At 53.1% G+C, this 10971-nt stretch overlaps 1 protein-coding gene across 3 annotated transcripts; it reads right to left on the reverse strand.

Moving 5' to 3' along the window:
- Positions 1 to 127: 127 nt before the first annotated feature.
- On the reverse strand, positions 128 to 7532 carry ARHGAP9 (Rho GTPase activating protein 9). 3 transcript variants are annotated; one of them, XM_046014067.1, is made up of 17 exons: positions 7021 to 7532; positions 6461 to 6684; positions 5299 to 5523; positions 5009 to 5122; positions 4714 to 4785; positions 4414 to 4475; positions 4192 to 4282; positions 3895 to 3990; positions 3652 to 3750; positions 3252 to 3393; positions 3049 to 3156; positions 2627 to 2725; positions 2369 to 2446; positions 2172 to 2225; positions 1802 to 1936; positions 1010 to 1115; positions 128 to 421 (listed from the first exon to the last, which is right to left on the reverse strand). In XM_046014067.1, the coding sequence occupies exons 1-17, from the start codon at positions 7334 to 7336 to the stop codon at positions 250 to 252; spliced, it is 2193 nt and encodes a 730-aa protein (XP_045870023.1). In that variant the 5' UTR covers positions 7337 to 7532; the 3' UTR covers positions 128 to 249. The 3 variants fall into 3 exon arrangements, with proteins under 3 accessions (XP_045870023.1, XP_045870022.1, XP_045870024.1); XM_046014066.1 differs by having other exon boundaries at positions 4714 to 4818; XM_046014068.1 differs by lacking the exons at positions 6461 to 6684; positions 7021 to 7532 and adding an exon at positions 5629 to 6412 and having other exon boundaries at positions 4714 to 4818.
- Positions 7533 to 10971: the final 3439 nt, after the last annotated feature.

Below are 10971 nucleotides of genomic sequence, written 5' to 3' on the forward strand. Positions count from 1 at the left end.
AAATCTTTTTAAAAAAATTAAAAAAAAAAAAAAGAAGAGAAGTAGAGGTTAACCCACCCACTTCCCTTTTTAGGGAGGTTCCCCCACCCCATCCCAACCCCTCAGGTCATACTCACAGAGACAGTCATCTGGGAGACACAGGATTTAATGAGATGTCCTCAAAACAGAACATCCACTATTCCCACCCCCACCAAAGGGTAGCCATCAGAGATCAGTGGAAACACGTTTTTGTCTTCTTCCTCGCCCCAGTCATGGGAAAAGGCTGGCGAAGTCAGTGAGCATGAGTTGCACTAGCTGCCCAGGGTAGAGGGCATGGGCGGCTGGGTCAGATGTCTCCTGCTCTGGCCGAAACAGGGTTGGCCCAAACACAATTCCCAGGTTGTGCGGAGTCATGCGGTTCTTATCGGAGTGTGCTATCACCCTGTAGGCAAAGACCAAGAGGAGGGGCTATAAGGCAGCAGCTTCCCCACATCAAATAAGTCTAACCCTTCGAAGGGATGAGCAGGAAAGGGCTGGGGTGGTGGCTGTAGGGAACCAAGCAGAGAGCTGCAAGGGGCATGAAGATGGGACCAGCAGAGAAACCTTCAGGATACAACTTGGGAGAGACAACCCAGGAGATGTCTGCCTCTTCCCAGCCTCAGAGACTGCCCCTAGAGTCCCCTTGGCTCCCAGGTTGGGTGGCTCTAATTCAAACAGCTTTCCTCTCTCAGAAGTCACTGCCCGGGCTCAGTTCAGCCAAATAAGCCATGAGCACGGTCCCAACAGGAGACAAAGAGACCTGGGGATGGAGCGGTGAGAGGCCATCATTTCCCTCACAGCATCCCGGGGCATCTCTTGATCTCCATTTTCTCCACTTGATGTCCTGCCCAGAGTAACCTGTTTCCTCCCTCTGCCCACTAAACAGGAGAGAAATGTAGGTGTCCCCTACCTTCCCTGCACCTGGACCCAGTCCCCACGCATGCCCCACTCTACCCTCCCTCCGTGTGCAGAGACGTCCAGTCTCCCTGACCTGCATAAATGTTCCAGGAGGCACTGCAGAGTGTCACGGTTAGGCTTGGGCATTGAACCTATTAATTCTCGTATTTGAGAGACACGCTGCTCTGATTCAGAGAGTGCTAGAGAGAAAAAGGGAAGGGAAGGGCATGAGGGTGAGGCTCGGGAAGGTGCTAGGGCAGGGTGGGTAAACTTGCTACTCTTTTCCACGGCCATGGAAGACACCACTAACGTACCACAGCTTGCTTTTCCACGGAGTCCAACTGCAGCTTATTATTTTTTTAAGGTTTTATTTTTTAAGGGATGTTTGGGTGGCTCAGCCATTAAGCGTCTGCCTTCAGCTCAGGTCATGATCCCAGGGTCCTGGGGTCGAGCCCCGCATCGGGCTCCCTGCTAATTGGGAAGCCTGCTTCTCCCTCTCCCACTCCCCCTGCTTGTGTTCCCTCTCCCGCTGTCTCTCTCTCTGTGTGTCAAATAAATAAATAAAATCTTTAAAATAAAAGATTTTATTTTTAAGTAATCTCTACACCCAACATGAGGCTCAAAGTCACAACCCTGAGATCAAGAGGCGAATGTTCTACCGACTGAGCCAGCCAGGAATCCCCCCACTGCTGCTCTAGAATTCTTCTTTAGTCAGACTTCTGGACATTCACACTCAAAAGAATAACTGGAGTTGGCACAGGAGTTGAAAGTTGTTTCCCATCTCTGTGCTCAGGATGGGATAAAAGGGTGTAAGGGAAACTCTATTCTTTACCCTTCATGCCCCACCCCCATACCAAGGGTATTGCCCAAAGTTCTCATCCCTTACCAAGGGCAGCACGAAAATTGGGCAGCAGCAATGGGGGCACCAGAGGCTGGGGTAGCTCCCTGAGAAAAAGCTTCAGAGCACCAGTGACCACGTGAATATCATCCCACTCAGGACTGTCCAAATCTAATCGGCCTTCTGGGAAGAGAAGGAGGTATAGAGGGGCTCAGGGCTCACGAAGGGCCAGAAAGATCCAGAGACTGAGAGGTCAAGAGTTTGGGAGAAGATCCAGTTAAGGGAGACCACAGAAACACCTAGGAGACCCACTCTGGGGCAAGGCAGCAGAGGTGGGGGCCTGGACATAGAGGAATCCAGAAGGAGCAGGGAGGATATCAGATGGTTTAAGGGTCTGAGGGGCCTTCCACGTAAGTACCTTGTCCTGGCTGTTCTGGGAACACGTACCTCCCATCGGAGGTGACCGCCCGCTCTGCAACATGGATGAGAAGGGATCAAGAGTTAAGACATGAAGCTCTAGCCAGACCTCGCTGTTCTGTCAGCTCCCTGAGAGACTGCCTGTGGCTCTGAGGCATGAAATTCGAAGTCCCACCACAGGCCCACAAGCTTTCTCACCTCTGTCCACCAGGAAGCGAAGCTTCTGGACCACCGCCAGGTTCCCGCTCACCCGGTAAATGCCATCCACATCTAGACCTAGGAGATGAGGCAGGGAGAAAATAAGGATTCCTGCTCCAAACTGTGTAAGGGGAGGACTGGTGAGAGATGCAGGGGTGGAGGGGAATAAGGCAGAAGGAAGACTAGGCTGGGGGAGGTGAGGAATTCTCGGCCTTGGCCTGTTGGAAGGGGAGATTGTGGGGTCTCTGGAAAAGTGACCTCTCTTATCCACAGCAGCAATGCAAAGCCGCACAAAGCTGGGCACGGTGTCCCCTTCTCTCTGGCACAGTGATTCCAACTGGCAGCCGAATACCTGGTCTGGAGAGGCACAGAGTAAGGGGGAAAGCCAGTGGCACCCATGAAAGCTCTTCTCAGCACAGGTTTTCACCCCAAAGTTGGGCTGGCCCTCCTGACCACCTTTTCTAGGCCCCTGCCAGGAGGTACCCCCCTTCTCCCCCAGACTACGCAGTAGAGGAGCAGAAAACCGCTAATCTAGTTCTGGGAAGTTCTACTGTGAGTCTCACTGAAGTTTTCTCATCCACGAAGTGGGCTAATGCCCAGATCAGTAACATAAAGGTGCTTGCAAGAATACTACAGCAGGTATGAAGGAGAAGGGGGCCCGGTGGCCCAGCCCAACTCACCTCGGAGCAGCCCACGCTCCTGCAGGCTTTGCAAGGGTGGTCTCTTTGCGATGAGCCGCTTCAGTTTGCTCCGAACGCGGTTTTGCTCTGTTCCTTCAGGACACCGACCTATAGGAGCAGGTGGAATGAGGGCGAGAGTCACGGTGGGGAAGGAGCCAGGAGACGCGCCCCCGGGCCCCGCCCACCCGAGCCCCGCCCCTCACTGGAGCTCCTGCGGCCGCCGATCCGGAGCAGTGGCTTGGACACAGGTTCCGACTCCTCTTCGTCGTCCTCCCCACCGCTCAGCTCCTCCAGCTCTGCGGGTCCCGAACCTGACTGGCGCAGTTCCAGGGGGTTCTCTCGATCCTAGACCGGGAAGGGCAAGGTGGGCCGAGTCGGAGATTGGAAGAGAGAATAAGAGAAATCTGCACCCCCAGCTCGACGCAAGGAGATCCTAGCCGGCTGCTGGGTTCCCGCGTCCCAGCCCCACCACAGGGTGGTCTACACTGCGACCACCTTGCCCCCTACCACCCCAGAATCCTACTGTTCCTTCCCCACTCCTTCTACCCCGCCCGGGCCGAGCCTTTCCCCGGGGTCTGTCCCACCGTCTCCCACCCATCTCACCAGGCGTTCGATGACCGCCCGCAGCGCGCGGTGCCAGGCTCGCCACTCGGTCTCCTGGTCTGACTGCAGCAGGAACTCGTGGCCAGGGACTGTGCGGATCTGAGGGACCAGCGGAGACAGGGCTTGCTTGAGTCAGCGGGGAGAAGCACAAAAAGCTGGGAGGAGGAGCGGGAGACCGGTGCGGGGAAACCGGGAGCACCTTCGGGTTGGGTGTAGCTTGGGGTACGCGCGGGAGGCACTCACGTGCAGGACGTTGCGGCGGCTGGACAGGTGTCGGCCGTGGGCCAGGGCTGCTCCGCGCAGGTCCACGCTGCTTTCGGGTCGGCTACCCGCTGGTCCCTGGCAATCAGGAGAAACTGAGGCCACGGCGCTGTTCCCTTCGTTGCCTCCCTCCCACCCGAGGGACCGCAAGGACACAGGAGGCTGTGCTTCTTCCCCTACTCCCCCCTGCTCCACCTTGGCCCCACAGTTGGCCTGAGGCCGTAGGAGTCTGGCCCGAACCCCTCCGGCACGCCCCCACCTCCCCTCCCTCACACTCACCCAGATTGAGGAGGGCGCGGCGGGCGGCGGCTCCCGGTAGAACACCAAACTGTTACCCGCTAATACCACCCAAGACGAGCTCCAGTTCTTCCTGCAGGGCGGAGGGGGCATGGCAGTAGTGCAAAAGTCAGTTGGAATCGCCTGGGGCAGGCGCTCTCCCCGCACTCGGCTCTACGGAATCCAGCCGCCCAGGCCCCCTGCGGTATTCCCGGGTCTCGTCACCTGAGCTTCCGCCCGCCCTGGGCGATCTTGGTCACGTTGAGCAGGCCCGACTTTTCCACCTCCTGGGGAGTGGAGCAAGGGGTGTTATTTATAAGCCACCCAGAGCCCCCCACAGCCGCCAAGGCTTTCCCAAGGGGGGATGACCCAGGAGTGAGGTCCTTTACAGTTGGGGTGGGGGTAGACTGCGTAAGAGAGGATACCCAGAGAACACTCAGAAAGAGGAAGATGTTTCTAAAGGAGCAGGAATTGGGGGGTGGGGCAGTGAGGATCTTGGCCTGCACAAGGAAGTGAGTGACTTACGTGGGGGTCGTCCAGGACCTGGGGCAGAGGTCGAGAGGGCTGCAAGGCTGAAGGCTCGTCTGAGGGGTGGAGCTGGAAGGTGTGGGGGCAGAGGTAGGGTGAACCCTGGGGGAGGGGATTGGAGAAACAGGTGGAGGAAATGTCAACTTAGGAGTCCCCCTATAGGGGGGACAGGGGTGCGGATGTGGGTGAGAGGCAGGGGGTGGGATGGGTAACAGATGAACATCTTGCATAAAATAAAGTAATGAAAAGATGGCTTTTCCTGCATGTGATCAGGAGGAGAGGGGAATCTCACCTGGGGGCCAAGCAGTTCCGGGGTCGCCTTGTCAGATTCTGAGCCCTTTGCCTGAGGTTGTGGGACACCACTGTCCCTATTCAGGGTCTGCGTCCCCTCCATGGAGCCAGTGTTCTGGGGAGTGGGGTGAGGAGCAAGGCTACAGCCAGCTGCCACCTCAACCCGCTCTCAACACCCTTCTGGGCAATTTTCCGATGGCAGCCCCGAGAGAAAACACGCCGCTTTGGGGTTCAGTAGGGGAAAGGAGGAGGTGGAGGGGACACAGGAACAGGCAGGAGGGAAAGTCTCACCATTTCCCGCACACGAGTGCGGCGTGGAGGCTTCCAAGACTTGCAGCCGGTCAGCGAATTTATGTAGAAGCAGCGTCCGGAGTTAGGGTCCAAGTGCTGCTCCCAGGAGTCCAGCCTCTGTAGTGGGGGGCACGCAGGGCTTGTGGGAGGAGACCGGGGACAGCGGCGAAGGTCCACTAGGTTGCAGTACACAGGGTGCTCTGACATGAGGGGCTGGGGTCTTGCCTGGCAGGAAAGGGGGAAGAAAAGGTAGTTAATTCTGTCGGTGCCCCTCCCCCAATCTTCTCTTCACCTAATCACCTCCTCCTCTCTCCCCCACTGTTTTCTCACCCCCAGCTCCTGGCCGGGGTGACCCAGGTACTGGGAAGAAACCCCAGCCCCCAGCTGGGTGCTTTTTTTTTCTCTCTCCTTCAGTCATTGCTTTTCTCCTCCTCACTTCCTGTTGCCAACTTCCCTCCTCCCCCACCCCGCCCTTACCCCAGGGCCTCAGGAAAGGGGAACCGGCTTTTTGTGTGTGTGGTGGGGGGGGGGGGGTTGTTGAGGGGAGCGCCCTACCCTCAAGTTCTCCAGAGTGAAAGGGAAGAGAGGGAGGGGGAGTCAGGGACCCCTACTGGGGGAGTATGAGAGAGGAGGGGCCATTTTAACCCACCAGCAAGTAAGAGAGAGGGGAGGAGCTGAGTCTTCAAGAGCAAGGGAGTTGAATCTCAGTGGCACTTGCCGGTGACCTGAGCTAGGAAGATGGGACAGAGGAAAAGCCCTGCCCTGGGCCTGGAGTCAGGAGGAAGAGAGAAAAACATAGCTCGGTGGCTTCCTCTCAGTCCCTCTGTCATCTGCCAGGTTCTGTGTATGCTCAGGCTCTTTGCTACTTGCTATCCCTCAGCTAGGATTCCTTCTCATTTCTTAGTTGGGTTCAGGCTAGTCTTCCTCCTCATTTGGATCAACTACATATCATTTCCTGGGAGATGCCTTCCCAGATTACCTCCATCACTCTCTACGTTCATGCTTGTCCGTAGCACTTACCAGTACCAACAGTTACTAGCTCCTGTGTTTGTCACCCCCATGGGAATCCCTTGAGGGCAGAGATTCTGCCTGTCTTCTAGAACAGGGCCCAGCAGTAAATAACTGTTTACTCCTTACTCCACTCAGAGGGGCTGTGACTCACCGTGTTGGCACTGGCCTCTGGCAGTAAGTCTTCCTGAGAGAGGGATCTGCCACCTGCTCCTTCCTGGAAGGGCTTCAGGAGGGTAGGCCTCAAATTGGTAACACTGACGCTTCTACACATTTTGGGGGGAAGAGGAGGAGGCCGCTTAGAGGCGGTCTGGGTCCTGCCTGGGGGTTCCTGAGACAGGTGCAGCTCCTCCGCGGAGCCATGAAACACTTTTGGCCCTGGAAACAGAGAAATGGGAAGAGTGGGGGCAGGCAATCAGAGGGGTGATCTTGGCTGGATCCCTCATCCTGGGGATTCACAAGGAAGGCAAGAGCAGGGAAGGCTGTGCAAAAGTTCATGAGACCTAGAAAGTGTAAGAGTAGAAGGAGAGGCAATGGTTTAGTGTCCCCATTGCCTCTCCTTCTACTCTTACACTTTCTAGGGTAAAATGGGTATGAAGAGTAGGCTGATCAGAGGGAAATAAGAGAAGGGGGTCAGCAGCGGCCTTGAGGGAGAGAGAGCCTTCCAATAATTCCTAGAAGCCAGGGAGGTGGGAAGGGGAAGGGAGTACTCACCAGGTGTCCAGAGGGATTGGCTGGGGGCGATGGTGGTTGGGCTCTGGGATGGGATAGATTCCTCTGTCATGTAGGCAGCTGGGACAAAGATGGGTCGAGAAGTGGGGGGTGCTCCCAGGCGCCTTGCCAGCCACCAGTCTGAGTTGGTCTTTCGAAGTAGTAGAAACCTGTCCCCTTCAGCCAGGGACACTTGCCGGCCATCTGCCCCAGTGTAAGTGAAGGCATAGAGGGCACAGAGCTGGGATCCCCGAGGAGGGTTTTGGGACCCCAGCCCAAGGCTCCCCCAGGTACTCGACCACCACCGGCCTGACAGCATTGTAGTCAGTACTGTCACCTGTGGGAAAAAGGGGTGTTGGAGATCCAGCAAAGGATGCGACAGGCTGCTTCCAAGCAGAGAGACATGGTTCTAAGAGCAGCGTAGGGAGACAGGGAGAAACTTAAGGACAGGAACCTCAGAATGAGAGCAGAGGGTAAAGCAGAGAGCCTGGGTGGGGGTCATCTACAGGTTTAGAGGACTAAGAACTCCCCAGTGATATGACTGGTAAGGAAGTATATAAGTAAGGTGAGAGAGGATGTGGTCAGCAGAGCTAAGAGGCGAGCAGGGCAGGAAATCAGGGGAGAGAGGCTAGCTTGGTGATTGTCCTCCAAGAAACTTCTGGGGCCCGTCACAAAATCCACGGGCAGGAGGAGTGGGTCCTGGATAGTGGTAGGATTTTTGAGCTGGACAGAGGAAAATGAGGAGAGAGAATCAGGCTTGACACAAAACGCAGGCAAAGAGACAGGAATTAATGACAAAGATAAAAACAAGTTTGTGACCTTTATTAAATGTACACAGGCACCAGTGTTTCCGTCTCCAATAGCCTCAGACCCAAAGCTGCGTGCTTCCTGTGCAGACTCTGAGAGACACCGAGACAGAGAAACCAGAGCCAGAGAACTGTAATACCAAAGTAGAGAGAAAGAGAAAGTGGCTGGGAGAAACATAAAGGGGTTCCAAGTTAGAGAAAGAGGTGAAAATACCACCATCCTCTCAATCCAGGTTACGTTTTGGGAGCCTAGAGGCCTTGAAACAATACTCTGTACAGAGTCTCTGAGGCGGAGTCCTACTTTGCTGTGTGGGTCCCTTCATTCATTCTCTTAACAGGGATTGGCTGAGCGCCTCTTGCATGAAAGGTACAGTGTTGGGGCGCCTGGGTGGCTCAGTGGGTTAAAGCCTCTGCCTTCGGCTCAGGTCATGATCCCAGGGTCCTGAGATCGAGCCCCACATCGGGCTCTCTGCTCAGCAGAGAGTCAGCTTCCTCCTCTCTATCTGCCTGCCTCTCTGCCTACTTGTGACCTCTGCCTGTCAAATAAATAAATAAAATCTTTAAAAAAAAAAAAAAAAGAAAGGTACAGTGTTAGGTCCTGGAGATAAGAGAGGGGATGGAGTTAGACACAGCCCTTGCCCTTGTGGAGCTTAAGGATAGATCTTAACTAATGACACAATACATGTATTAACTACAATTGAATCAAGGACTCTGGACAAATATTACAGTGTGCCGTGACCACACAGAGGGGTGGATGGGGGACTGATGTTGGCTTTTCCTTGGTGGAAGGTGGGAACTGACGTCCACTCTCCATTGCCAGGGCTTTAAAACATACCCTGATGCTTCCCCCTTACCTAACCACTCTTGTTTTGCCCTTCTTTCAGTTTCCCCACTGCACAATGTGAGGCTCTAGGTCTGGCTTTGGAGAGGTCGCCAAGGGGGACTGCCCCTCCCCCTTGGCGACATCCAAGAGCCAGCTCTCCTTCTCCTACGTGATCCAAGGACTGGTCCCCAGCATCAGGATCTGGCCACATGGGTCTTCCTTCTTAAAAGGCTCCACTTTTATTTATCATGTGGAGAACCCTACCCCTCAAATATTCCTCCCCACCTCCACAGTAGCCCCAACTTCATCCCATTCGTTCATCATTCATTCAGCTGGTGTTTGCTAAGTCCTCACATCTCTTCCTCTTCTGCCTTCTCTGCCAACTCTTGCACTTTATCCTCTCCCTCTTTATGGCTTCCCTCCCCTGAGCTTTTTTTTTTTTTTTTCAAAGATTTTATTTATTTATTTATTTGACAGGCAGAGATCACAAGTAGGCAGAGAGAGGAAGGGAAACAGGCTCCCCGCTGAGCAGAGAGCCCAATATTGGGCTTTGATCCCAGGACTCTGGGATCATGACGATCATGACGTGAGCCAAAGGCAGAGGCTTTAACCCACTGAGCCACCCAGGCGCCCCTTCCCCTGAGCTTTTAAACGTATTCATGTCTCAGCCATTTTTAGTCAACCCCCCCTTTTCTATACTCCTGGGTTACTACCCTATCTTTCTCTATTCCTCTTTACAGTCAAACTTCCTGAAAGTGTTGCCTACATATGGAGGTCTCCATTTCTTCTCCCCTCACTCCTTCACCTCTGTGAGGCTCCTCTTCCCTAGAGTCACCCGTGACTTTACAGGGATGCTTTGTCGGCCTTATATTGTTTGACATCTCAGCAGCAGCCAACACAATTGACTATTCTCTCCTTCAACAAACACAAAGAAGGTATCCTTACCTTCTTACCAGTCCCTTCTCTGTTGAATAAGGAAGGACTTTGCTTGTTCCTTAAACCGCAGAGGTCTGTCATAGATTTTGTGCCCTTTGAATTCTATACACTCTATATATATAGTCTTATTTTCTCCCCAGCTTAAATGACATCCATGTGCTGCTGAGTACACTATCTCCAGTCCAGATCTTTCTCTGGAGCTCCAGTTTAATCCACTGTCCACTGAAAAGCACTTGGATATTTCACAGTGCCCAAAGTAGCACAAATGTAGGATGTTCTAAACTGAACTTGTCAGCTTTCCCCACAAACCTGCTCCTCCTCCAGTACCACTATTTGGTTAAATTTGAGTTCGATAAATATTTATTGGAAGCTTGCTACCATATGTGCCAGGCAAGAAACATGTGCTAGGCATTGTTGATTAAGAGGACAAATATGGCCCTTGCCCTCTCATAACAAAATACAGTGTGATATCCATTATGATAGGGATAATACTATCATCTGTTCAAACACATACAGTACCAATTGTGCATACCAGAAGCCTGGTGGCCAACCTTAATTTCTTTTGTTTTCTCACCAGTCCTATTTAACCGATTACTACATCTTTTCAAACTACCTACTCCCTTTCATCTCTATAGCTATCATCATCCTTAGTCTGGATGATATAGCCTCCTAACTAGTCTCCTTACATATGGTTCTCCTCATCTCCAATCCATCCTGGCACAGCACCCAGAGCGAACTTCCTAAAGCACAAAAATGCCTTGCCATGTCCCTGACTTAACCTTTCAAAGGCTTGGGGTGCCTGGATGGCTCAGTGGTAACGTTAAGCCTCTGCCTTCAGCTCAGGTCCTGATCTCCGGGTCCTAGGATTCAGCACTGCATTGCATCGGGCTCTCTGCTCAGCAGGGAGCCTGCTCTCCCATCTCTCTCTGCCTACTTGTGATCTCTCTCTGTCTGTCAAATAAATACATAAAATCTTAAAAAACAAACAAACAAACCTTTCAAAGGCTTCTCATTGTCCTCAGAGTCAAGTCCAAAATTTACAGTAAGGTTTACAGAGACTTTCTCCCTTGAGCCTAGCCTTTTCAAGCTCCCTACCACAAACTCCATGTTTTCACCACACACTAATTCCTCAGATTCCTAAAATGCACTGAGGTCTCCAGTCCTTTGCATATATATTTTTCTCCCTCTGCCTGAGACACTTCCTCTCCAATCCCACCAATCTTCACCAGCTAACTCTTACTTATCATTCTGATCTCAGCTGAAAGGTCACTTGCATAAGAAAGTCTCTCTTAAGCACTTAGAATTAGGCTGGGGCGCTAACTAGGGGCTCCATAGCAAGTTTTACATCACCCTATTATGACTTTCATGAAACTTTAAAGATTTGTTTAT

The sequence above is a fragment of the Meles meles genome, chromosome 7 (assembly GCF_922984935.1).
Source record: "Meles meles chromosome 7, mMelMel3.1 paternal haplotype, whole genome shotgun sequence".
Classification (NCBI taxonomy): Eukaryota; Metazoa; Chordata; class Mammalia; order Carnivora; family Mustelidae; genus Meles; species Meles meles.